Genomic DNA, 23775 nt, shown 5'->3' with positions numbered 1-23775 from the left:
GGCCTTCATCCCCACTTATTACACCCACATTTTGGGTTACTCTGTAGGTTCCTCAAACAGAACTGCTTTTAAACCTGATTAGCTCTTGTGGAGGATTTTTAGCCTTCCCCCCCTCAAGAGATGTTGGAGGAAAATTCTGAGTGCCTTGGACTGCAAGAAGATCAAACCGGTCCATCCTCCAGGAAATAAAGCCAGACTGCTCACTTGAGGAAATGGTATTAAAGGCAAAACTGAAGTACTTTGGCCACATAAAGAGAAGACAGGACACCCTGGAGAAGATGCTGATGCTGGGGAGAGTGGAGGGCAAAAGGAAGAGGGGCTGACCGAGGGCAAGATGGACGGATGACATTCTAGAGGGGATGGACTCGTCCCAGGGGGAGCTGGGGGTGTTGACGACCGACAGGAAGTTCTGGCGTGGGCTGGTCCATGGAGTCACGAGTCGGAAGCGACTAAATGAATAAACAACAATCCCCTCAAGAGAATGAGTCGTCCTCCCAAAAAAATCTGCTTTCCCTGCTCCCCAAGTGCTAAGCAGCACTGGGCCTACTTAGTGTTTGGATGGGAGACCACTCAGAAATCTTATCTGGAAAACTGAAAAAAATTCTGGAAGAAGGCAGCGGTAAACTGCTTCTCACTTGTAGTGAAGAAAACAACATGGAGGAGTTCATGCTGACACGAGTGGCAGCTTTGATCTTTTGTGCACATGGCAAGGAGGTGCTGAAATACATCAACAGAGGCTCTTTGGAAGTCTCATTGCTGCTTGCTGGAGGCAATTGCGAGGGGAATTGGATGAAGATACAGTAGGAGATCTATGTTGGGTGGCAACAGACAGGGTATTTCCCCCATCTCCCCTCCTCCGTACGAGCGGTTTCGGCACAAGGCGGACCTTTTTATTTTTCCCAGGCTTTCAAATTGTATTTGAATCATATTTCAATTTATATTGTTTTAGATTCTGATGACTGTCCTGCTCTGCCTGGTTCTATGGCGTTTTTATTTTGTATTTCATTTGATTCTACTGTATATATTTAAACACGAATTTTTTTCGGTGTGTTTTATTCTAAACCATGCAGAGAGCTTTAACTATAGGCAATTTACAGATTTTAATATACAAATAAATGGCAAACCACGCACAGACATATGCATTGAACAATTAGATTTGCAGCATGGGTGAAATATATATGCATTTATTTTCTACCCAAATAGATAATACATATATCTATTTTTAATGCTGCAGGTCTGTTTTTATTGTTACAATCTTTTCTGGGGCCCAAATGCTGTATTTAAGGGCGCTACGAAGCAAAATAATATTTTAATCATTAATACATGATATCAAAAGTTGTTTAATATTATTTACCAAGTTTTATTATTACTGTTAATGATATGTCACCGAACAAAGGTAGAGCGAGAAAGGAAAAAAAAGCAACAAAATACGCCCAGCCCGTTCTTCGCTGTTCTTAATGAACTTCTGGGAGAACCCATAGAGAAGGACCTCCTCTTGCCTAGAGCGCCGCCTCCCCACTTCCCGGGTCGCGGGAATGTCCTGGGGCACCCAATCAGCGAAACTTCCGGTCCGTCGACCCCTCCCCCGGGGCTTCAGGGCAGCGGTGACTTCCGCCCAGACAGCGTTCCGTACGCGGCGCCTTTCCTTCCATCCCCTCGGCGCTCTGAGTCAAGACGGCGTCAGAAGCGGCGTCAGCACGTGACAGGAAGCGGGATTGTTTGCTCTACGGCTTCCGCTTCCTGTTTTCGCTTCTCCCCGTCCGCCCGCCCGCCGTTGCGAGGCCGACCGCGCTTGGTTTCGCTTGATTTCGGGGGTCGCGGGCGGGAGGGGCCATGAAGAAGTTCTTCCAGGAAATCAAAGCGGATTTGAAGTTCAAGACGGCCGGCCCGGGCCAGAAGCTCAACGAGTCGCCTGGGTAACCGCCCCGCCCGTTTTCGGGGGTCGGTGGTAGTGGAAGGTCCCGGCGCTTTCCCCAACCTGGCGCCCGTGGAGGGTGTTGGGCTTTACGGGCCGGCCCCTTTCCTGGGAGTTGCGGTTCCTCCATCCTGGACGGAATCGTGTGGGGGAGAACTGAGTAAGAATGGTCGGGGGACGGGAGGGATTGGTGGAGCTGGAAGAGCCCTTGAGGTCATCCAGGCCACCCTTCACCCAGAGCAGGAACCCACACAGACGGCAGCCCAGCCCCCGCTTGAACGCAGCCGGGGCAGAGGAGCCCCCCGCTGAGCCGGGTCCTGAACTCGTTTGCTTTTTCATCACTCACATTTTGAGCTGCCTGTGCTGGAGGCAAAGGTTAGAGACTTCGAAGTGGGATCCGTCCGTCTCGCTCGCCAGTGCCAGTAGGTAACAAAAGGGAATGCAGCTGGCAGCCCTGAGGTAGACCAGGCTTGGGAACCAAAGTCATGAAAACCAAAGCTACTTTTATTGTCGGGCTATAGGGTAACAGAATTGTGCGACTCTGAATGTGCCTCTCCCCTCCCTGCCTTTATCCCGAGGGGAACTAGGGAGGGCCCCGTCTGAGACGCCTTCTCAAGTTACGTTCCTGCTTTGGGCTCTGATTTCTCTCATCTGACCCTTGCCTTGGCTGCCGCTGTGCCTCCTCTTCCTCAGGGTGATCCTCACGGCCCGTCGCATCAACGTCCACCAGTGCTCTTCCCCAGAGCCTGCTCTTTGGAAAGTCGGGAGGGGGGCAGGCGGTTCCTTAGGAGGGGTGATGCCGCTGAAAAGGCCCCGCTCTCGGCCCGCGAGGTTGGATTCCTCAGGAGATGGGAGCTGCCGCAGGGCCTCCCTCCCAGATCGTACAGGACGAGCAGGCGGGCCTGGAGACAACCAGGCTCTGGGCCGGGTAGGCCTCTGAAGGTGATAACCAGCGCCTTGAATTGTAACAAGCCGCAGGGCAGAAATCCAGCCTCTGCTTGCAGATCTTCACCAAAGGGAGCCCTCTGTTGTCTCCACTTTTGAGCTCATCCCGGGCAGCAGGTGGTTGTTGCGCCAGCTCCTGCCCTTCCTCAGTCGTAATAGGCTTCCGAGTGCAGTTGAAAGTTATTTCAAAATCCTGTTATTCTACTTTACTGCAATCCAGGGCATTCCTGGAATCGCGGCTACACCTCTCTTGACCTGGCCTGCCTGGAAGGGCTAATGTCCGTCTTGAAAGCCTCCTGAGTTTCTCTCTTGTCCCATCGAATACCAAGCAAAATCAAGGTGGGGTTGAGTTTTGTTCCCCCGCCAGCCTTTTTCTTGGGAGCGTGAAATCTCTCTCCTCCTTTAATGGCTCACTCGTTCCTTTCCCATCCCCCAAGTCAGCTTGACAGCGGCACGATTTGGGGAGGACAAAATCCCAAAAGGCCAATCACCATGGCCAGGAGGTAGCGATCCACTGATCCATATGGTCCAGAACCCCACCTGCCCGAGGTCCCAGCCTTGGAAGATAGTCCCCCGTGGTTCACTTCAGATGGTCTGCGCAAATGGGGCAACTTGACTTGTGCTTGCAGAATGCCTTCCAGGGAGGGGTGGAATTTGGTCGCTTGTCAGATAGCAAAACATTTACAGTTGGGGGGCGGTGACACTCTCCTTTCGTGGTCACATAAGCGCTTCACCTCCGGTCATAACAGACCTCTCCTATTGTTGAGTTTGGAGCCTGGGGAGAGACGATAGAAGGACTTGCTTGAGGTGAATCCTTTTTTCTTCCTCTTTGGGACACAGGACCCCCAGCTACGCTGGAAGTGGTCCGTTGCGAATGAGAACAGAAGCCTTAACCTCTGAGCCAAGAGCTTTGTAGAGCTTTCAGAGGCTTGAATCCAGCTGGCGTCCTGGGTTGCTAGGAATTTAAGACTAGACTGCACAGGGTGATCCTCTGGCCCTTTATGATGCTGTAGGGAGAGGTGTGACACTGGGGGCAGGAGCACAGGTGCTTGGGGAGGGGCCACCTTGCATTAGCTTCTTTGCTCAGCCTGGGCATGCCCCGATGTCATACGCCCCCTCTTCAGTCCCTTTCTGTGTACGTGCCATTAGAAACTGTCCCGTGATTTGCCTGGGACTGCCTCCTCTATATGAATAGGTTTGTATCCCTCTCTCCTCCGTCCTATGTTTTTTTGAAAAAAGAAAAGGAGGGTTGCATTAGGGGGTCGTAGCCCTGAAGGATTTTGTACAGAACGACAAAACAGAAGGTTTGGACAACTAAGACCTTGTTCTCTTTTGTCCCTGAGTATACGAAATGGAATCTTACATTACAGAATTGTAGATCCCAATAAAATACGAGAAACCAACCTCCTAAAAGAGTGAAGCAAAACCAGTAACGCAGAGCTGGTATCCCTTCCCTGGACATGCCAAATGGAGGTTGCCATAATTTGAATTCTTGGCCTCAATAGCTCCTTCCCGCTCTCAGATTCTGTAAGGCAGATGCTCGCTCTCTGCACCTCTGAGGCCTTGTTTTTCCCCACAGGGTGGATGGTGGCCCACAGGAGCAGCTTAGGGGGATTTATTGGCCTGTTTCAGATAACGTGTGACAGGGTAGCCTTTGGGCTCTGGTTTCTGTAGAAGTTTGGGGCAGAAGAGGCGATCCATGAATGGGAGGCCAATAAACAACCTCCCTGGCCTGGTTAGTTGCTGTCTTCTGGATTTCGGGTCGAGGCCTGGAGGGTTCGAACCCTGTTGGGGCTCTGCGCCCTCTTGAGGATTTTCCTTCTGGTGGACCTGCTGAGTTTCATCTCTTCTTAGCCAAAGTATGTGATGATGTCCTGTGTTAGCTGAGATATGGTGGGACTTAATTCTTCTCAATTTTTAATTATTCTCTCACTGGATGTAGAACGAGTATCTTTTCTCAGTACTGTAGGAGGGTGGAATGGAAATCGAAGAGTAAAAGAACAATCGCAACAAGGCAGAGCTTCCTGGCCCTTTGCGGGTTTGTCCTCGAGCTTCTCACTTTTGCCATCCAATTGTCCTCCAACAGGGAAAAATCCACCAAGGAAAAGCCCAAACCGGACCCTCCCAAATGTCGCCAAGGGCCCACCAACGAAGCTCAGATGGCTGCGGCTGCCGCCCTGGCCCGGCTAGAGCAGAAGCCCAAAGCTCGCCCTCTCTCGTCCCAGGATGCCATCCGGAATCAGGGTAAAGGCAGAAAATGGTCGGGGAGCTGTACAAGAGGCAGCAGAATTACAGCAGCAGAAATCTTTCAAAAACTTGCCCTTGGTCTGCTTCATCCTGGCTGGTTGAATAAATCCACCCTCATTTTCCAGCAGTGATGGGGGGCTGCAGGAAATATGGATACTGATCACACAGGGGTGGTTATGGGACAAAATGGACCCCTAAGACTTTATGCTCATTATTTTGGCCAAAAAAAGGGGGGTGGGATTAGACCTCAATGATTTTGGCACATTTTGAAGCTGGGAGTGTTATAGTGGTCATGAAAAGGAGGCTGGGAGTTTTGGGCAAGCCGCAGGTTGCCTTCCTGCATTAACCACAAACCGTGGTATGGAAACCACAAAGGCTGATCGCATAACAGCTAAGCAGACAATTGTCCCTTAGTGGAATTATTTAGAAACATAGAGCCAGATTACTAGACTTAAAGGGTGGAAAAATAAGAGTTTTGCTGTGCTGCAGGATGCCAGAACCAGGCTAAGATAGGCACCCTTGGATGGTCACGCTGGGATTTAATTTTAAAAATGTAAACTACCTGCGCAGAAATCCTGAATACTTTGCTTCCGCCACTCTAAATCTCCCTCTGTTATTCATTAGTCTATTTCTTTTTCTGCTTCAGTGAAAAAAGAGCTTATGGCTGAAGCAGCTGCGAGTGATAAGGGGATATCTGTGGATCAGAAGGTAAGAAAACGGAAAGTGGCTGGATTTCAGATAACTAGGGGCTGTTGAGGCATCCTGTTTTAAGGGCCCCCTGCTGTGGAATGGCCTGCTTGGGGGTGTAGGGTGGGAAGGGACACCTTTTGCATGCAAAAAGAATGGATCTCCAGGTTGGAAGTAAAGAGTGCATCTTCTGTAGTCTAGAACTGGTGACCTTCTGCTGGTCCAGATAATAGTAGCCTGGCTCAAGGGTGGCCAACTTGCAGTCCTTAAATCCTGCGTCTTAATGCCTCAACTCACAGCAGGCACAACTGCTGAGAATCAGAAGCAGAAGTTTCCACCGGGTTAAGCCCATGAAGACTGTTGTACAAGCTGTGTAATAAACAAGCTGATCAAAGCTTAAAATGCAAAGATGTTATATTTTAATGTTGTGTCTATAAAATGTTCTCCCCTATCTCCCCAAAAAACCAGGGAAAAATATCAGAAAGTTCTGTACAGCAGCGGTTCCCAACCTTTTTGGCACCAGGGACTGGTTTCATGGAAGACAATTTTTCCATGGACTGGGGGTGGGGGTGGGGAATGGTTTCGGGATGATTCAAGGGCTTCCTCTTTTTCCCAGCCTTTTATTCTTTTTTCTTTGCACGGTTTGGCAATAGCAGCCAATGGGCTTGCTTTCTCTGACAGGAGGTGGAGCTCAGGCGGTGATGTGAGCGATGGGGAGCAGCTGTAAACACTCAGGCTGTAAATTTGCTCGCCCACCGCTCACCTCCTGCTGTGCGGCCCGGCTCCTAACAGGCCACGGACCGGTTGGGGACCCCTGCTGTACAGTACTCGCTCGAGTGATAAGGCCCCGCCTACCAGACATCACTATCTTGGCCATTCCTGGGCTAGAGCAGTGTTTCTCAACCTGAGCAGCTTTAAGATGTGCGGACTCTTAACTCCCGGAATTCCCCAGCCAGCGTGCTTTAAGATGTGTGGACCACCTCCTAGAAATCTGGGAATTGAAGTCTCCGCATCTAAAAGTTGCTAAGATTGAAAAACTCTATTCTAATGTCTTTATAGCACCACCCAAACATTGTTAAAGCATTACTGTTACCCGGGTACAATGGTGGTTGGATGGCTCTAGAGCATGGTCTTCAAAGTTAAGTGCATGCAACCAGGGAGCTTGCAAGATGAGCCATCAGGGTGCAGGAAGTAAATATTACGATGTCTATTTCTATTTATTTTTGATTATATATACATTTACCCATATAAATTTATCCAAAAATAAATTTTATTACTTTTATTTATTAAAAATAATTTTTAAAAAACTAGAACGAAATTAAGCAAATCCTAATAATGATAGGTATCATTAAAAATGATACCTATTGTTATTAGGATTTGCTTAATAAAGCAAATCCTAATAATATATATATATATAAAAATATATATGGTATGCTTTGGGGTATGTTTTCTATTGTGCATAATAATGTCAGTACGATACCGTAGTTCATGGATATATTTTATAAATAAAGATACACAAAATGCTCAAAAGCTTTTGTCTGCCAAAGGGTGGAGTCAGAAATGTTTGGGCACCACAGCTGGCTGGGGAATTCTGGGAACTGAGGTCCACACATCTTAAAATTGCTCAGGTTGAGAAACCCCGGGCTGGAGAAACAGTTTGAGCTACTCTAAGGCAGCTTCCAGTGTCCCCGGGGGGACAGAGACCGTTTTCCTCTTGCATGACTTGAAAGATGCTCACATCACCCCTGGATATTCGGCACGGTCTCATCAAGGGGCTGGAATGCCACAAGCTTCCGAGTTTGCTTCCTCTTCTTCATTTATCTTCCTTCCTGAAATACCGTAAGGACGTGTTGAGAAAGAAGGAGATGTGGCTCCGATGGGACCTGGGTGGGTGCAGAGTGGGCAGTGCTGGTAGTTTGCATTTTGTTTGCAAACTTTTCATTACTTAGTATCTTCCATTACTGCCAGAGAGGGGGGAATTTCCTAGCGGAAAGAATAGAGAAATGTTTGTCTGTTCTCTCCAGCGTGAGTGTCTATATTTAATTCCTTTTCGTTAGAGTTCCTTGCCTGATGTTGAAGAAGATCTTTCCACACTGTCTGTGTCGGGTGTTTATTTCACTTGCCCATTAACTGGCGTCACCGTCCGAAAAGACAAAAGGGAGATGCAGATCAAAAGCGCCATCCTTGAGGTAGAACTTGTTGTTCTTGGGACTCTGGGCACCAAGACCAGGAATGGCCTGTGCCGTTCTCTTGTCTCATGAGCCTCTCCTCTTGCTTCAGCACACTGCCAGAGATCCGGTGGCTGCATCCATCATGGAGATCCACACATTCAACCGGGACCGGGAGAAGGTCAGACTTGGTGTGGAGACCATTGCAAAGTAGGTGTGGCCTGTTCTGTTCAGAAATATCCTCTTCGTTCCCTGGCTGGACTTTCTGGTGCCTGCGCTCAGCTGTGGTTCGATTCCAGGGTTTCCCGAATTATGTGACAGGACAGCCCACCTCCACGGGGTGTCAAAGCCTCAGTGGGAAGAATGGGGCTGTGTGATGGAATGTGAGGGCAACCTCGGGAGGCGGGGCCCAGAGGTGCTGCCTAGGGGATGGTCGGATAAGAGGCGGCACAGCCCACAGCTGCATAATGGATGGGGAAAGGGGCTCAGAAGGGACCCTCCCTAGTTTCTTGGGCTGTAGAGGAGACGGCGGGAGATTTGTCCTTTCAGACTTGCAAGATTTTGTTAACGTAGCCTTACAATAAAGCAGAATGAGATCGTCTGGCCGTGTTTCCTGTCTGGTCCACCTGGAAGGGCTGACAAGAATCTTGCAAGGCTGAACGTACAAATCTCCCGCCTTCCCTATTTATCGCTTGAGTGATCGGGGGGGATCTTTCCTAAGTTCCCCTCTCTTGAACTCCCTTTCCTCTTATCTGATCATTCCCCAGGCAGCATCTCTTCCATCTGTCCTCCAAGGTCACCCTCACGCTCCATCGCAGGCTGCTGGTGCTCAAGATCAGCCCCTGCTGCCTCCCCCCCAAAAGAGGGCTCTGGAAGTCAGCAAGCAAACCACTGAGCGTCCAGCGTTGCTCGTTCACTAAGCTATTTATTTATTTCACAGTACTTGTTTAGTGTCCCAACCATAAGACTCTGGCATAACAGCATAGTAAGGAGCTGAGCCACTCAGGGATGCAATGTGCAAGGAAGTAAGCAATTGTCTCTTCCCAGCCTTTCAGTACAGAATCAGTGCCAGAGTCTGTCCTGGTCTTTTGCCATTAAAAAGGTGCTCTGGCTGCCAAGCTAGGAAGGTTCTTGGTCTCAGCTACGGCGGGCAGGCTCAGGTGGTCTGGCACCTTTGGGGAGAGCAAGCCAGAGAGACAAGGGAAGTGCGAGATGCCCTGAGCTTGGTCTGCTGTTCCATCCCTGCTTTTGAGGAGCACTGAAGGGGCACTCAGTGGACATGAGCAAACCTGAACTGGGCTGGGACAGGCTGCTGTTGGAGTGTGCACAACTTTATTGCCTTTCCTTCCTTCCCAGGTACCTCGATAATATCCGTCTCCACCCGGAGGAGGAGAAATACCGAAAAATTAAGATGCAGAACAAAGTCTTCCAGGTAACTTGGAACTTTATCATTGACTAGATCCCTCCGGGGAATGATGGTGGTGGATTCTGGGGATTGCCTTTTCAGTCTAATGGGAGGCATCACGCCGGAGAAGGCTGTTCTGAGAAACAGGAGCTAGCCTCCGGAAGGGTTGAGCCAGCTGCAGATCCTCCTTCCAAACTCCCTGGATTTCAGAGGTTCAGCACGTTATGACCGGAACATAAAGTCAGCGCTTTATGGCTTTACATTGTCCATATGTTGCAAGGTCTTCTGGGGTTAGGTGAATGACAGAAGCGGAGGACTGTTGCCGTGTGGGAGATCATAGTCTAAAATGGCCAGTGGCGAAGCCAGGAGGGATGAGGGATGGATAAAATGGACGTCACCTCGATTCTTCCTCTCCTCCATTTTGAAGTAAGTCCTGTTGAGCAGGGGAGCTTCCTGCTGGAAAAGTGAGCGCAGAGTTGCAGCCACAAGCTTTTAAGTGAGATGAGAAAGACTCAGCAAAATTCTGAACCAGTAGAATGTATGCTAGCTCTTTAGACTGTGCGCTCAACTGGAGGAGGTTTGGAACATCTATGAAAGCTCTACTTTCTATAAAAAAGATCTGCAGGAAGTGTTCGTACGTATTAGTGATTTTCACGGAGGAAAATTTAAAAAACTTAAAACATTCAGAACTGGTATGTGGGTGCCTGCCTCTGGCCCAGGAGGATCTCCTGTCCAGGTACATCCCCACCATCCTTCGCTACTTGGCTTCATTGTTGAGCGTTCTCATAATTGCTTGGTGCTTTGATGCCTGTTGGTCAACAGAATGCAGCAATTAATGATGAAAGACAATCCTGCCCCCTCGAAAGGGCAGGTGGCGCTCTTGGTCTCCGGATAGAAGTTCAGTTTTGTTTTTTTTTAATCCGTTCAGTCGTGTCTGATTCTCGGAGACTGCCTGGAGAAATCCCTGCAGTTTTCTTGGCAAGATTTTCAGAAGTGGTTTGCCATTGCCTGCTTCCCACGGCTGAGAGAGTGTGACTGGCCCAAGGTCATTCAGCTGGCTTCATGCCCAAGGCGGGACTAAAACTCACTGTTTCCTGGTCTCTAGCCTTGTGCCTTAACCACTACACCAAACTGGCCCTCATAAGTTCAGATAAAGCTCACCCAAAAGAAGAATTAGCCTTAATGGATCTTCTCTGACGTCTTTCTAGGAACGGATCCACTGCCTGGAAGGAGCAGACAAATTTTTCCAAGCTATTGGATTTGAAAAGGTTGCCCTGGACATCACAGGACAAGGTAAGGCTCCAGGTGGACAAGCCTTCCCTAACCCGCATAAAGCTGTCTGTGCTGTTGTGCCTGTTCAGTCATCCTCTTCTTGGTGACCCTCCATTTTGTCCCCCTCTCTGCGGCCATGGGGTAGATGCTTGGGTGGGTGGGAGAGTGTGTGTGTGTGTCCATGTCCTCTTTAGGGAATCCCCCACCAAGGCTTTGTTTAGGGAGGGGAGCCTTCTACAAGCCACTGTGTGTGTGTGTGTGAATGGTGCTGTTTTGCCAGGGAAGCAAAATCATTTGCTTCTGGTTATGTGGAATGGAGATGAACGTGCTCTTTGGACCCTGGAGAATTGGCTGCTTCTGAAGGCGCCAGCTGGGGCTGACTGAGCTAACAGGGCTGCCCGTGAGCATCGACATCCAGCTTCAGTGAACCATAGAGCGTATGGATCGGAACTGAGCTTGGTCCTCATCTAATGCGATCCTCTGCCCAGGGCAGATGTTCACCACTACAGCGTCCCCGACAGATGGCCCTCCAGCCTCTGTTGAAAGGCCCCCAGCAAAGGAGAGCCCATCACTTTTGGAGGCAGCCGTTGAACAGCTCTTACTGCTCGGAAGCGTTTCCTGCTGGCCCATCAAAATATACCTAGAGTTTATCCTGCTGGCCAACTAAATTTAAACCTATTTTATCCTTGTTCTTAATATACCAGCAACTGCTCAAATAAATGTCTTTACAGTTAGCTAAGCATTTATCTAGTGCAATTGACGTGCGAAAGAGCAGAAAATCAAATAAATTATACGGAGCATCCCGCTGATCTTCTCTGTCGTGCTCCACCACCCAACTGCTCTTCCCTGGAAAACCCATTTCCGACCCTTCCTGGAATGTGGGGTTGGAAAACAGCAGCATAGGTGCCTTCATCTTCCTGAGCTCTGTTTTGGTTTGGAAAAGAGGGTGGTGCCAGCACTGTTGTGGAGTCACAGAGTAACACGGGGGGTACTGTTGTCACGGGATAAGGGTGGGCAAAGGATGTCCTTTGCATGGGGCAGTTTTGGCTCTCTGGCTGGGTGTGGTCCCCTGAATTGGTGGAGCTGACCTGGCCAGTCCACGGTGAGGTTGCTCCCCCATCTTCCAGATTATCAGCCATCCGAACGATAATGCTGTTTCTTGCTGCTGGCCAAAAGGAGTTGTGGGGTTTAACCACCAGCCTTAAGCCTCTAGTGCAGGTGGGGGGGAAGAGGAGAGTAGGCAGTAGGCCAAAGGTGATGCCCAACATTCTTGCAGAAGAGGCCACAGAGGACTTCTACATGCTGAAGGACAAAGTCTTGGAGAAGCTGGAGGACCTGGAAGAGTGCAAAGACAAACTGCTCAACGGTGAGCCAGTGCGGGCCCAGCTGGATCGCCAGCTCCAAGTTTTCAAGCCCTCCCCGCAGGCCTCTCATTTTGAGCTGCCCAGTGATTTTTTCAACCTCACTGCAGAGGAGCTGAGACGGGAGCAGAGGAACCGGTGAGTGACCGTATCAGCTGGAGCTGGTGGGCGCTAAGCTCAGCCTTTCCACTGCAGCATTCTCATGGCTTTTTTTTTTTCAGGAGGCGATTCTGTGGTTTTAATTTGGGATAAACTTTCAATCTATAAACCGCTGAGATATGTTTGAGGAATGACGTGGCACTTTTAAGAAAGTTCCAAGGGTGGTGGGCTTCCGTCAGCATTGCCTTGTAGAAGAGAGGCGTGCAGCCCTTTGGGCCAGGCGTTTTCCCTTTTTGCCCTGCCTGCACATTGTGGCAGGAACGGAAGGCACAAATGGGACGCTGGGCAGCAGGAAGGGATGTGGAGGCGAAGGGAAGGAGAAACAGCAACTCAGTCCTGGGAAGATGATTCTGTGATCCAAGGACTGAGGTTTTCCCCTCTTCCAGCTGGCATTCAGTCACACAGTCAGAGAGTTTGGAAAAGAACTGCCAGACTATCAAATCCTACCCCTGCGCAGTGCAGGAATCCAGATCAAAGCACCCCGGACAGCCCCTGGAAACGCCTCAGCGAAAGGGAGCCTTCCACCCCTTTGGGTCACGGGTTCCATTAGTTAACTGGGCTTGACGCTGTGTTCTTTGTAGCATTCAGTTAAAATCTGCCTTTCTGTAACTTAAAGATGGTTGTTTGGGGTCCTGCATTCTGGGCCACGTGTTTGACTACTGCTGAAGGCTCCCTGGCTGTAAACCATTGTGGCTCATCCTGCACAAACTCATCAAGGGTTTGAAAGCCATTTGAGCTCATGGCCGTCACTGTCTCTGTGCCTGGAGAGAGGTGGCCTGGCCACTAAGTTCTGCACGAATTTCTAGCTTTGCCCTAATTTAAGCAGTACTCGGTAGCATTTCGGAAGATTTCCCTGACCTGGGACCTTGGAGAATGAACTATACAAACACCCTTTGTCCACGCTGAACGTTTTCCCAGAAAAAAACCCTGCCTTAAGCCATCAGTATTGAAAATAATGAACTGGATGAATCAAAGGTCCGATTCAGTACAAGGCATTTCACCTCCCTCTTTAGAATCATGAGGACTTCTTCTTGGGAAAAGTGATAAAGCAGATGTCCCATGCGTGGCCATCGTGAAGCCGCAAAGAGCCACTGCTGGTCCCTGTAGAGCCTATGGAGTGTTCCTTAGTTTTGTCCTTTTTCTGACACCCTGCTTTCCATTTTTGACCCTCTTCTCTTCTCTCTGAAGGACAGACGCAGTTGAGAAGGCCTCCATGCTGAGGACCAAAGCCATGCGGGAGAAGGAAGAACAAAGGGAGCTGAGGAGATACAACTACACACTCCTGCGCATTCGCTTCCCGGACGGGTACATCCTACAAGGTAAATGGGGAGGCCGGCCGGCCGGCCGTGCAATACTGGTAGTCTGTTGTGTTTTTTATGTTTTTTAATTTTTTTAATTCTGTAAGCCGCCCGGAGTCACCGTGTGTGAATTGGGCGGCCTTATAAATCTGTGCAATAAATAAATAAATAATCCTTGTTTAATGGCCACAATTGGGTTTTGATTGCTAAGTGAAGCAGTCATTAAGCAAATCCGACCCGACTTTACTGCCTTTTTTTGTGGCAGGCATTAAGCAAATCACTGTGGTCATTAAGCAAACCATGTGGTCGTTAAGCAAATCACATGGTCTCCCATTGATTTTGTTTGCTAGAAGCCAGCCAGGTTAAAAAAAAAGTGATCATGTGACCCTGTGATGGTCATAAGTGTGAAGACCAGTCGTAAGTTGGTTTTTCAGCACCATCGTAAGTCTAAACCACTAAACGAATGGTTGTTAAGCAAGGACTACCTGTAGTCAGTCTGTAGTGAGCTGGTTTACCGAGTCAGGTGTTTGATGCGCCCAGCCTGGGAGCATCCAGTAGGCCTTTTCTATCTAATTTGTGCAAAATATGAAAGGGAGCAGAAGGGAAAAGCTTCTTTTTTTTCCCCCAACAATGCAGGAACATTCTATGCCCGAGAGCCCGTTTCAACTCTTTTCCAGTTTGTGCGGGAGGCTCTGCAGAATGACTGGCTCCCGTTTGAGCTGCTGGCCCCCGGGGGCCACAAACTGACGGACGAGAGCTTGGCACTCAATGAATGTGGGCTGGTAAGTATCCAGCCCCTTGGGAGGGAGGGAGATGGAACTGGTAACCCTTTGGGCTTTTTTCAGTTTTGTTCTGCAACTGAAGTTATGGAAGCTAAAAAGTTGAACACTGTGGCTTCATCTCCATCTCAGCACGGGCAACTGCCCTGTAATCTTACTGGCTTCTCCAGGGACAATTCTGCATCCTTCTTTAAGGTGTACAAGTTGCCCTCCAGTGTTGGTACAGAGCAGTGCTTCTCAACCTTGGCAACTTTAAGAGGCGAGGACTTCAACTCCCAGAATTGAAGTCCACATACCGGAAAGTTGCCAAGGTTGAGAAGCACTGGTATAAAGGATATTCAACCATAAATTCATCCTGTCCAATTCCTGTATCAATGAATTTTTAAAAATCAGTGGACATTCATCCAAAAGGAAGGTTATTTTATTGTTTTAAGTAAGAGGCATTTTAAAAAAGGGTCTTCGTAGAATGCAATGCCTGCAGTGAATAAGCTAAAAACTCCTGGCTGTTTTAATTCCCAGAGAATAATAAAAATGGGGGGGGGGGAAATGAGGTAGAAGCAGGTGAGGAAGCTGGGCAGTACATAAATGCTATTTTTGTTCAGGTACCAGTCTGTAGATCTAACAGGGAGCACATAAAGGAATTCTGAGAAACAGCAGACGATTCAGAACTGTGCAGACGATATAAGGCGAAGTTACTGTGCAAATCTTGACTTCATGGTTGTGCTATATAAAGAAGGGGGAAAAAAAACAGGCTGGGAGGAAATGTAATAGGCAAATATGCACCAAAGGTGACTGTAATGGATACATCTAGGATAGTGTCTGCGGGCTGGGGAATTCTGGGAGTTGGCATCCACCCATCTTCAAGTGGCCAGGGTTGAAAAGCGCTGATCTAGAAGCTCTAACTAAACCGCTTACAAAAGGTTGCGTGCCGAATTCAAACCATGGTGATTTATTTGAAGGGGAGAATAGCGAAGGCAGTCCCACGGAGGACCTGATGAACAGAACAACAGGGAAATAAAGATGTGAACTGTAAAAACCAGAAAGCACTATCTCAGAAAAGGCAATGGGTGAAAGAAGTTCTAAAAATTATTAGCAAAATGTTCGTGTTCCGAGGTAGTAATTATACCTGCTTTCTTCCCGTGCGCGTAATCCGTTTTCCTTCCAGAAAAGGCTGCTTCCAGTCAGAGGCTTTTGAGTAGATAACCTTACTTTTCCAGGAAGTGCAAATTAGGTCTGTTCTTACAAAGCTGTGGGCCGTATAACTACGCCCAGATGCTAAAGTACAACCTCAGTCGAGCTCGATTCCTGGTGACGGCATCTGGACCAGGTCTTCTCCTCCACACAGGGCAGTGGAAGACATTTGCCACGGTCTCTCCCTGGGCTCCCATTTCTACTTGTGCTTATCGGGGGCACCAGCAGGTATCAGCCCCGGGGAGCTGAAAGCACCCGCTGAGCCGTTTCCTTTCTTCCCAAGGTGCCCTCTGCGCTTCTGACCTTCGTCTGGGACGCTGACGTCATGGCGGATATCAAAGCTTCAGGGAGCGAGCACGTGGGGAGCGTGCTGAAACCAGACCTGCTGCTGACCGTGCAGATACTGTCCTGAAAATAAAGGCGCAATGGGGTTGGATCCAGTTCCGTCCCGTGTGGTCCCCGGCTCCCGCCTGTCAGACGGAAGCCTTGCTCCGGTTCTCCCTGCACCTCGTCTTGCAGACCAGAGCAAAGGATGCTGTTTCCTAGCTGGCGTTAGCGGCCTGGCGAGAGGGCAGCTGCGAGAACAGCCGAGGTGGCTTCCTGGCTTTGCACGTGGAGATCTCAAACTGATTTTACATGTGTCGGAGGACAAGGGATGTTTTTCCAGCACAGCTCTTCTGTTTATATTCTTTGTTGAAGTTTCGTCCGTTACCGCCGAAAGAGGTTTTCATCTTTTTCTAGCTTCTAAGCACATTTGGGGTAGGAAAAGATAAATGCTGCCCGAGCGAGGCCTAGCCCATGGGAGCATGTGAGCATTTGCTAAACAATTCCTGGTTGCACTGTCTGTCGGCATTTGGGGCCGCCGGCGTTTCTGGCTGACTATCACTTCACGAAGCACTTTGTCCGTAACGGATTCTAGGGCTGGAGGAGGTCCTGAGTGGTGTTCACTTTTAGGTCATAGATAAGCTGTTGGCTTTACCAGAGAAGGAACGTACATAGACTCCTGTAGCCAGTGAGGGTGCCGGTGCTCTTAAGCTGTAGGCTGCTGGAAAGAGTTCTGAACAATCCAAAGCAGGGAAGATTAGAAACTTAGCAGCATCAGTCCCCTAGGAGTTTTTTCAGATATTTTTACTGTGTGAGCTGAGGCTGTTTTGTGGCAGCAACTGTCCCAACAGATGCACGTTTTCATAAAGGCCCTGCCTGTGCAGCCACTGACGTGATGGGCTCCTGGGGGTGGGAGCAGGATCAGAGGTGCAAGACTCTGTCCCGTTTTTATGCTCTGTGCTGCTTTCTGCCTGCTTCCTCTGTTCATTTGTAGCGAGGAATAAGGAAGGCTCCTCTAGACCTTTAAAAGTTTAGATTTCCGATTGATGCTGCTGGGGGGCAGGACGAGCAGGTAGTGAAGGGGTGAGGCCACATAGCCCCCACTTTTAGGAGTCTGGGGCTAACCTTGTATTTTGGGATTTGTGGGTGGCTCTGCTCTATCCAGTAGAGCCTCATTTCAGCCAGCCAGTGCTCAACAGAGGTGGCTATGGGGAGATAAACACCATATTTATAATGTATAAAGATACACATTAAACGGGGGTTATTTTTATCTCTCATCCCTTGGTCTGTGGAATCTCTTTAAACTGGAAACAGAACCCTTAACCCATTGGAATCCGCATGCATCCCCTTGGGGAGTCACTTGCAGAGAATGCTGTCATTCCCCCACCCTCCCCGCTGCAAAGTTTTTTCTTACACTCCTTCAGGAAGGTTCTGGATTCAACTGGTGCATATTTCTTTTTCAAGCAGATTCAACCAAAGCGCAAGGTATAAAAATTGCACCGTGATGCTGTTTCAAGGAAAGTCAGCTGCTCAAATGTTTGATTAGCTGTGTGTTTTGGGGGCGATTAATTATCTAATGGCTGTAACAGCCAGCCCCTAGCTGTGGACCAGATGACTGCGCGGGACGAAAGAGTTGCATGAGCAGGGCTCCCGTTCCTGGAACTGAGAGCCACAGCTGCTTTTAATGATGTAAGAAAAAGAAGTGGCCGCAGGCTGAGGTGTCTGGTGTGCCGGAAGTCCTGTGGCTGATCCCTTGCAGCAGCATCTTTACAAGATCATTCTTGATCTGAAATCCCGGAGCAGCCTAAATCCCGGACTAGCCCAGGGTTTCTCAACCTGGGCCACTTTAAGATGTGTGGACTTCAACTCCCAGAATTCCCCAGCCAGCTAGCCAAGGTTGAGAAACCCTGGGCTAGAGGAATTGACAGTCTAAATTGTTTATAGTTTCCTGAATAGAACCTAAGTAAATCATAGTGTTATCCAAACCGTACCATCCCGCTCACTGCCCTTCTGTTCCTGCTTGATGGGAAGGGACACTGTGGGGGAAAGCTGGTTGGAAGCCCAGAAGGAACAGGGCCGGTGCTTTCAGAGCGGGCGATGAGAGCAAGGGGCCCAATGGGCAAGCAGGCGTGATGCGCTGGCCTGCAGATCACACATCTTTGCTTGCAGCTACCTCTAAGGAGGCAAAACGCAGGCCTATCTTGGAAAGGTGAGCAAGAGCTAGGGAGAACTGTGGGGTGCAGGTCGTGGAGTGGAGACCTCCACTTTGGAAGCAGACACTTTCTGATGAGCCGCTATAAACCTGAAGATTAAGGAAAGGAAGATTCAGGCAAAGGAAAAAGGTCACCGCACCTTGCGCAGAGCCCATCAAAAATTCAATAATGCTTTTATTAGAGAGATTATATGCCGTATATTTTATTCGCCTACCCCGCCCCTAAAAATATGTCTTAAGCTTCCATCAGTTTGAAGCAGAACAAAGTGCTGTCTTCTCTTTACAAGGAACACAGTATGTTCAAGTATCTTGTACAAAAAAAAAAGATACACAAGGGTTTTACAATAAACTAAAAAAAATTCTACATACGTACAAAGCAGTAAAGGACGGGGATGTGTATATCAAAAGGCATCAGGGGAGTTGCTGGCAGCCACGGCGGCTGGTTCCGCTTCGGGGGTCCTCCGCTCAGGGGCTGCAATGATACAACATTTCGGTCAAAGCTGCTTTACATTTCATCTCTACAAGGCATCTTCGCCATGGCGCCTGCTGTGAGGACTTGGACTCCCAGAGAAAAGGCGGGAGATCAATGCAAGACAATGCTGCTCCCATTCTACAGGTAGTCCTCACTTAACGACAACGGGGACCGGAAAACTGGTTGTTAAGCGGTGTGGTTGTTAAGCGAACCACCATGTGACCGGACCCAATTTTACGGCCATTTTTACAATGGTGGTTAAGTGAATCCAGCTTCCCCAATGGACACTTTTTTGCTAGAAACTGGCAAAAAAGTGAGCAAATCGCGATCATGTGACCACGCAGGACGCTGCAACTGGTCGTAAATGTGAGGTGACTGCCAAGTGCCCAAATTGTAATGACATGACTCTGAGTGATGCGACGTTTTGCGACGGTCGTAACTGTGAGTAGAGGTTGTAAAGCACTTTTTCTGAAGCTGTCATAACTTCAGGCTGTCGTTAAACAAATGGACATTAAGCGAGGACTACCTGTACTAGCCCTGCTGAAACTTGACTCCTGGTAGGACCTATGAAGGAATTGCCTGCCTTTTGTGAGGCAGCTGGATTTTTTTTTTTTTAACCATCACTGCTTGTTGAATATTGAAAGTAATTTCTGAAAAAGCGAGGGGCATATGCAGCTGAGAACAAAAGTCATTTTATAGATGCTCTGAATGTATTTCATATGTGTTCCACTTTTTCATTTTTGTACTTTTGAGTCCAGGTGACTGCCTGGACTAGCCTTCAGTGTTCTTGGCAAGATCTCAGAAGTGGTTTGCCACTGCTTTCTTCCTAGGGCTGAGAGGGGGGGACTGGCCCAAGGTCACCCAGCTGGCTTCATGCTCAAGGCAGGACTTGAACTCAGGTCTCCCGGTTTCTAGCCCAGTGCTTTTAACCACCACACCCAACTGACACTGCTGGTCTTCTAGATTTAATACAAGTCCTGCTTATAAAGTTATTGGTCTGAGTTACTCTGGCAGTGGGTCTTGACTAGCTTGGGCAGAGGTCTTTATATATTTATTTACTATCCCACCTTTATATATATTTTTTATAAATAACTCAAGGCGGCCAACATACCTAATACTCCTTCCTCCTCCTATTTTCCCCACAGCAACCCTGGGAGGTGAGCTGGGCTGAGAGAGAGGGACTGGCCGAAGGTCACCCAGCCGGCTCTTGTGCCTGAGGCAGGACTAGAACTCACAGCCTCCTGGTTTCTAGCCCGTTGCCTTAACCACTAGACCAAACTGGCTCTTTCCCAACTTAGCTGGGCACGATGGAATCGCCTTCATACTGCACTCATGCTTATCTTCCTCCATCGGTAAAGTGCAGCCAGCTTGGTTTCCCCCCCTCCAGCTGTGTGCCTTTGAACAAGCAAGGAATCACCTGCATCAGTGAGCTTGCCTCGGTTCTGCTGTACGTCTACAACGATGCACTCGTCGTCGTCCTCTTCCTCCGTGTCTGCCTGAAATCCATCCGTCTCCGTGCTTTCCGCCTTTGAACAGAACAGAGGCAGCGTTGTCAGATATCGTTAGCCAATAACCAGTTCGCAATGCCCACCGGAAATAAATCCACCATGACCCAAGACAGCGGCGTGGTTGAGACCGGGTACTCCTGGGGAAAGCTGCTTCTGGGGTCCGCTTGCTGGCCAGGAAAAGGCTTCTGGGGCAGACCCACAGCTTGGCATGCAGACAGCCCAAATTCCATGGCTGGCCTCTCCAGTTTAAACCAAGTCAGCAACAGTGGAAAAGAAGGTGGCACGTTGGCTAATCGTGCACCCGACTCCTGCCTAGACCAGACGCCCACCTAGGTCAGTAAGCAGGGAAGGGGTGCATGTTGTGGGTACACCCAAAAGGGGACAATGGAGCCAACTGACTAGCTGCAGGGAGTTAAATTCAACCCCCAATAGACTGTTCATGCACAGGATTAATCTGCGGAAACACTTCAAACCTAGTCCTCCGTGAAAAAGAGTTGGAGGGAACGAAGCTGGAAAAAAGCCTCTCTGTTCCAAAACTCGCTGCCAAGTCCTGGCACACAGATTGTCCTTCCCAAACACTGATGGGTCACAGCTCCCAAGCCACACCTACCGCTACCTGCCTCGCCACTGAGGAAGGGACTAGTGGTACCATGTAGCCTTGCCAGCATTCCGGCACAAGGGCTCCCAGGATTGCAGGCACTTCCTGCAACACAGTGGGCAAGCCTCTATTCCCCAACAAGGCCTTTCTCAAGCTGAGAGTGACGCACTTGGTGCCTTCCACCAATTTTGTTCTGCTGCAGGTTGGGCTGAGCAGGAATGTTGTTCCAAGACGATACATGCTTGTGCATTAGGTCCCTCGTTTAAGAACGAGTTCCGTTCCTAAGTCTGTCCTTAAATCGAATTTGTACGTAAGTCGGAACAGTTACTTAGTATCAGTTTGTCAAATGTTTGTCTTACTGTAGAGCAGCCTTTCTCAACCTTCTGACCCTGGGGGAACCCTTGAAGTGTTTTTCAGGCCTGGGGAACCCCTGCCCATTCAGGCTCAAGTACAGGCCAGAAGCTACAGAATTATTCTCTTCGTTGCATGGGTGGGCCTGAAGGCATTAAACTGAAAGTAGAGAATGAAACTTACCTCTTTAATGTGAAGTTGCCCAAATTTGAAATAATTTTTAAAACAAATTGTGATCTCCCAGGGAACCCCCAGGGACCTCATAGAACCCTGGGGTGCCACGCAACCCTCGCTGAGAAACCCTGGTATATAGTACATATTTTGCCTTTCTACGCATACAAACCACTTAAGAAACACCTCCAACTACACTAGAACATCTTAAATATAAGCAGACACAAAGCAGTAGTGTGAATTTAACCCAAAACATTGTACTTAACTCGAATTTCTAATACAATAGTCTTTATAGCAGTCCATTCTTAACTAGGAATCGTCCATAAACTGGGACGTTCTTAAACTGGGGACCTGCTATATTTGATTTTGGTTGTGCCTTTGCATAAACTCAGCCGTGATGCCCAGTTTACGGCTGACTCAACAAATCATGGTTTAGCTTAGCATCCTATGGGAATTGGATATATGGACACAGCGAGCTTCTTGGATCTGAGCACCTGAGTCTCCACCAGACTAGACTACAAAACACGTAGAAAAGAAAGGGCGGTACAGGTAGTCCTCACTTAACAACCATTTGTTTAGTGACAGCTCAGACTTACAATGGTGTTGGAAAAAACTACTTATGATCAGCTCTCACACTTACGACTGTTGTAGCGTCCCCATGGTCACGTGATCACAATTTGGGCATTTGGTAACCGGTTTGCATTTATAACTGTCGCAGCATCCCATGGCCACATGATTGCCATTTTCTACCTTCTTGGCCAGCTTCTGGCCAGCAAAATCAGTGGGGACCCATGTGGTTCATTTAATAACCACGTGGTTTGCTGAATGTCTGTGGGGATTCGCTTAATGACTGCCGCAAAAAAGTCGTAAAATCGGGTTGGGTTTGCTTAATGACCACTTTGCTTAGCAACCAAAATCCGGTCCAACTGTGGTCCTTAAGCGAGGACTACCTGTATAGCTGGTTAACGACCAGCAAGGAGGTAGCTACCGGCTGGATAAGACGCCCATCATTACCTGCTCGGTCCCCGGTGGTCTCCTCATGAACTTGGTTATTGACATGCTTCCTGTTGATTTCCGTTTTGCCGAGACCGGGGGGGCCTGGGTCACCGTCCCTCCTGGCAAATTGCCCCCTTCCTCCTTGGCTACTGACGGAACCTGAGTAATGTAGTTCCACTGGCAAGGAACAGGCAGGTGCTCTTGGCCATAGTTCCTCAGGACCTCAGGGTGCACGTACCAACACATCCGATACTCGGGCCTCTTCTCGTATATGGAGTTCTCGGAGATGATTCTCTTCAGCCTGGCTTTGGAAGGAACGGCGTTCTCACAGGCCGGGGCCTGGCCTTGGAAGAGCCTGGGGCTGGCATCCCCGCTGCCCGAGGAGGAGACCGGACTCCCGTTGTCCAACACCAGCCCCAGGCGGCAGCACTGCTGGAACTCCTGGATGATGACTTTGCTTCCGTTCACGTTGCCGTGAAGCAGCGGAAGCAGCTGGGCCAAGGCTGCAGTGGGGCGAAGGGCAGAATCTTAGCTACACCGAGGTTGTTCCCCGTTGCCGGAGCCACAGAAGTTACGTCACACAAAAGCCACTGGCGTTTAAGTATCAGGGGACAGTTTGGGTTTTTAAAGCAGGTATTTTGGGACAGCACAGGAGCAGAGCAAAGTGCCTCCTCCCAGCTACACTCACGTTTACTACCTGTAGCTGTTACGCCTTACCATACAACCACTGTGAAACTGGTGGCTACTTGAAGAGCTTCCCTTTGATGTGGAAAGGCAAAGTACAAATGCAAGCAACCGAAATGAGTCATGCACCGCCAGCTCACTGCACCTTCCAGAGAGGCCCCCCATTCTGTGGAGGAAACACGGTGGTTCTCTCCCTCCACCCCAGGCTTACTTCGTTGGTCTTTCGTTTTCTTCTTGCTGCTTTTCTCTACCAATTCTTCATCGGCGAAGCTGGAATCCAGGAGAGAAGCCGTGAACTGCTGCAGGATGCCCGTTTCCGCGCTTGTGCCGAAGCCGCTGCCCTCACCCTCCCAAACGCAACCGATCTTCACGGGCTGCAAGATGCGGAACCCCTTCCCCTTGGCGATCAGCTCGTCCCACTCCTTGGCTTTCAGCTTCTGGCGAACTTTGTAGTTTTCGGGATCACATTCCTGGACAAGGATGGAGAGAGAGGTGGGTTTACCCCGAGGGGAGATGAAATGGCTCAGCGTTGGAGCAGACTAATGAAACAAAAGATTAAATCAACAATTAATGTATTCCAAAGATTCTACTGTTCTGAAAACCAAGGATCTATTAACAAGTTTCATAGACAACTGTTACTAGGAAAACATGGCCATGCTGGCTGGGGAATTCTGGGAGTTGAAGTCCCCATGTCTGAAAGTTGCCAAAGCTGAGAAACACTGGCGCACACTAATTTATATGCTTCATGTCCTATTTTTCTTTACTGTTACAGAACTGACTTAAATGTTAATACTTCACTAGCCTGACAAAATGTGCAAGACTAGATTTAAGAGATGGATGTTTCTAAAGGTTTTTTTTTTTTTTTTTTTTTGCAAGTAAATAAAAATAAACAAACCTAAGTTAAAAAATAACTAAACTGGCTGGTTGTGCAAATGTGCAGATAGCTGGCCTGGCTCAGCATGCAGTGTGAATACAGCTCTCCAGAGCAAGGTAATAATGATGGGCTGTTTTATTGATAGAGGTGCATGGCTA

At 48.9% G+C, this 23775-nt stretch overlaps 2 protein-coding genes and 1 long non-coding RNA gene across 5 annotated transcripts in view; 1 reads left to right on the top strand and 2 right to left on the bottom strand.

Moving 5' to 3' along the window:
- Nucleotides 1–23775, bottom strand: part of LOC134488509 (uncharacterized) — a 679404-nt gene that overhangs the window by 494406 nt on the left and 161223 nt on the right. The window lies entirely within an intron of this gene.
- On the top strand, nucleotides 1746–17028 carry UBXN6 (UBX domain protein 6). 2 transcript variants are annotated; one of them, XM_063290935.1, is made up of 11 exons: nucleotides 1746–1916; nucleotides 4947–5104; nucleotides 5754–5815; nucleotides 7852–7983; nucleotides 8075–8172; nucleotides 9319–9394; nucleotides 10576–10660; nucleotides 11916–12138; nucleotides 13348–13478; nucleotides 14094–14239; nucleotides 15711–17028. In XM_063290935.1, exons 1-11 carry the CDS (start codon nucleotides 1834–1836, stop codon nucleotides 15837–15839), a joined length of 1323 nt encoding a protein of 440 aa, XP_063147005.1. In that variant the 5' UTR covers nucleotides 1746–1833; the 3' UTR covers nucleotides 15840–17028. The 2 variants fall into 2 exon arrangements, with proteins under 2 accessions (XP_063147005.1, XP_063147006.1); XM_063290936.1 differs by having other exon boundaries at nucleotides 9319–9398; nucleotides 10580–10660.
- CHAF1A (chromatin assembly factor 1 subunit A) overlaps nucleotides 18121–23775 on the bottom strand; it is a 31822-nt gene continuing 26167 nt past the window's right edge. For both annotated transcript variants that reach the window (XM_063290934.1, XM_063290933.1), the window contains 4 exons: nucleotides 22955–23213; nucleotides 22078–22562; nucleotides 19853–19961; nucleotides 18121–18435 (listed from right to left, as the gene is read on the bottom strand). In XM_063290934.1, the coding sequence (XP_063147004.1) occupies nucleotides 18365–18435; nucleotides 19853–19961; nucleotides 22078–22562; nucleotides 22955–23213 (924 nt within the window). In that variant the 3' untranslated portion in view covers nucleotides 18121–18364. The remainder of the gene's footprint in view (nucleotides 18436–19852; nucleotides 19962–22077; nucleotides 22563–22954; nucleotides 23214–23775) is intronic.

This window comes from Candoia aspera, chromosome 1, assembly GCF_035149785.1.
Source record: "Candoia aspera isolate rCanAsp1 chromosome 1, rCanAsp1.hap2, whole genome shotgun sequence".
Taxonomy (NCBI): domain Eukaryota; kingdom Metazoa; phylum Chordata; class Lepidosauria; order Squamata; family Boidae; genus Candoia; species Candoia aspera.
This window is presented reverse-complemented; position numbering and strand designations above follow the sequence as displayed.

What these genes read in the sequence shown, in the direction of transcription:
- UBXN6 (XM_063290935.1), top strand. Translation starts at nt 1,834, where the DNA reads ATGAAGAAGTTCTTCCAGGAAATCAAAGCGGATTTGAAGTTCAAGACG. An exon ending in GGTGTGGAGACCATTGCAAA is followed by an intron (nt 8,173 to 9,318) that starts GTAGGTGTGGCC and finishes CTTCCTTCCCAG; the next exon opens with GTACCTCGATAATATCCGTC. An exon ending in GGACGGGTACATCCTACAAG is followed by an intron (nt 13,479 to 14,093) that starts GTAAATGGGGAG and finishes CCAACAATGCAG; the next exon opens with GAACATTCTATGCCCGAGAG.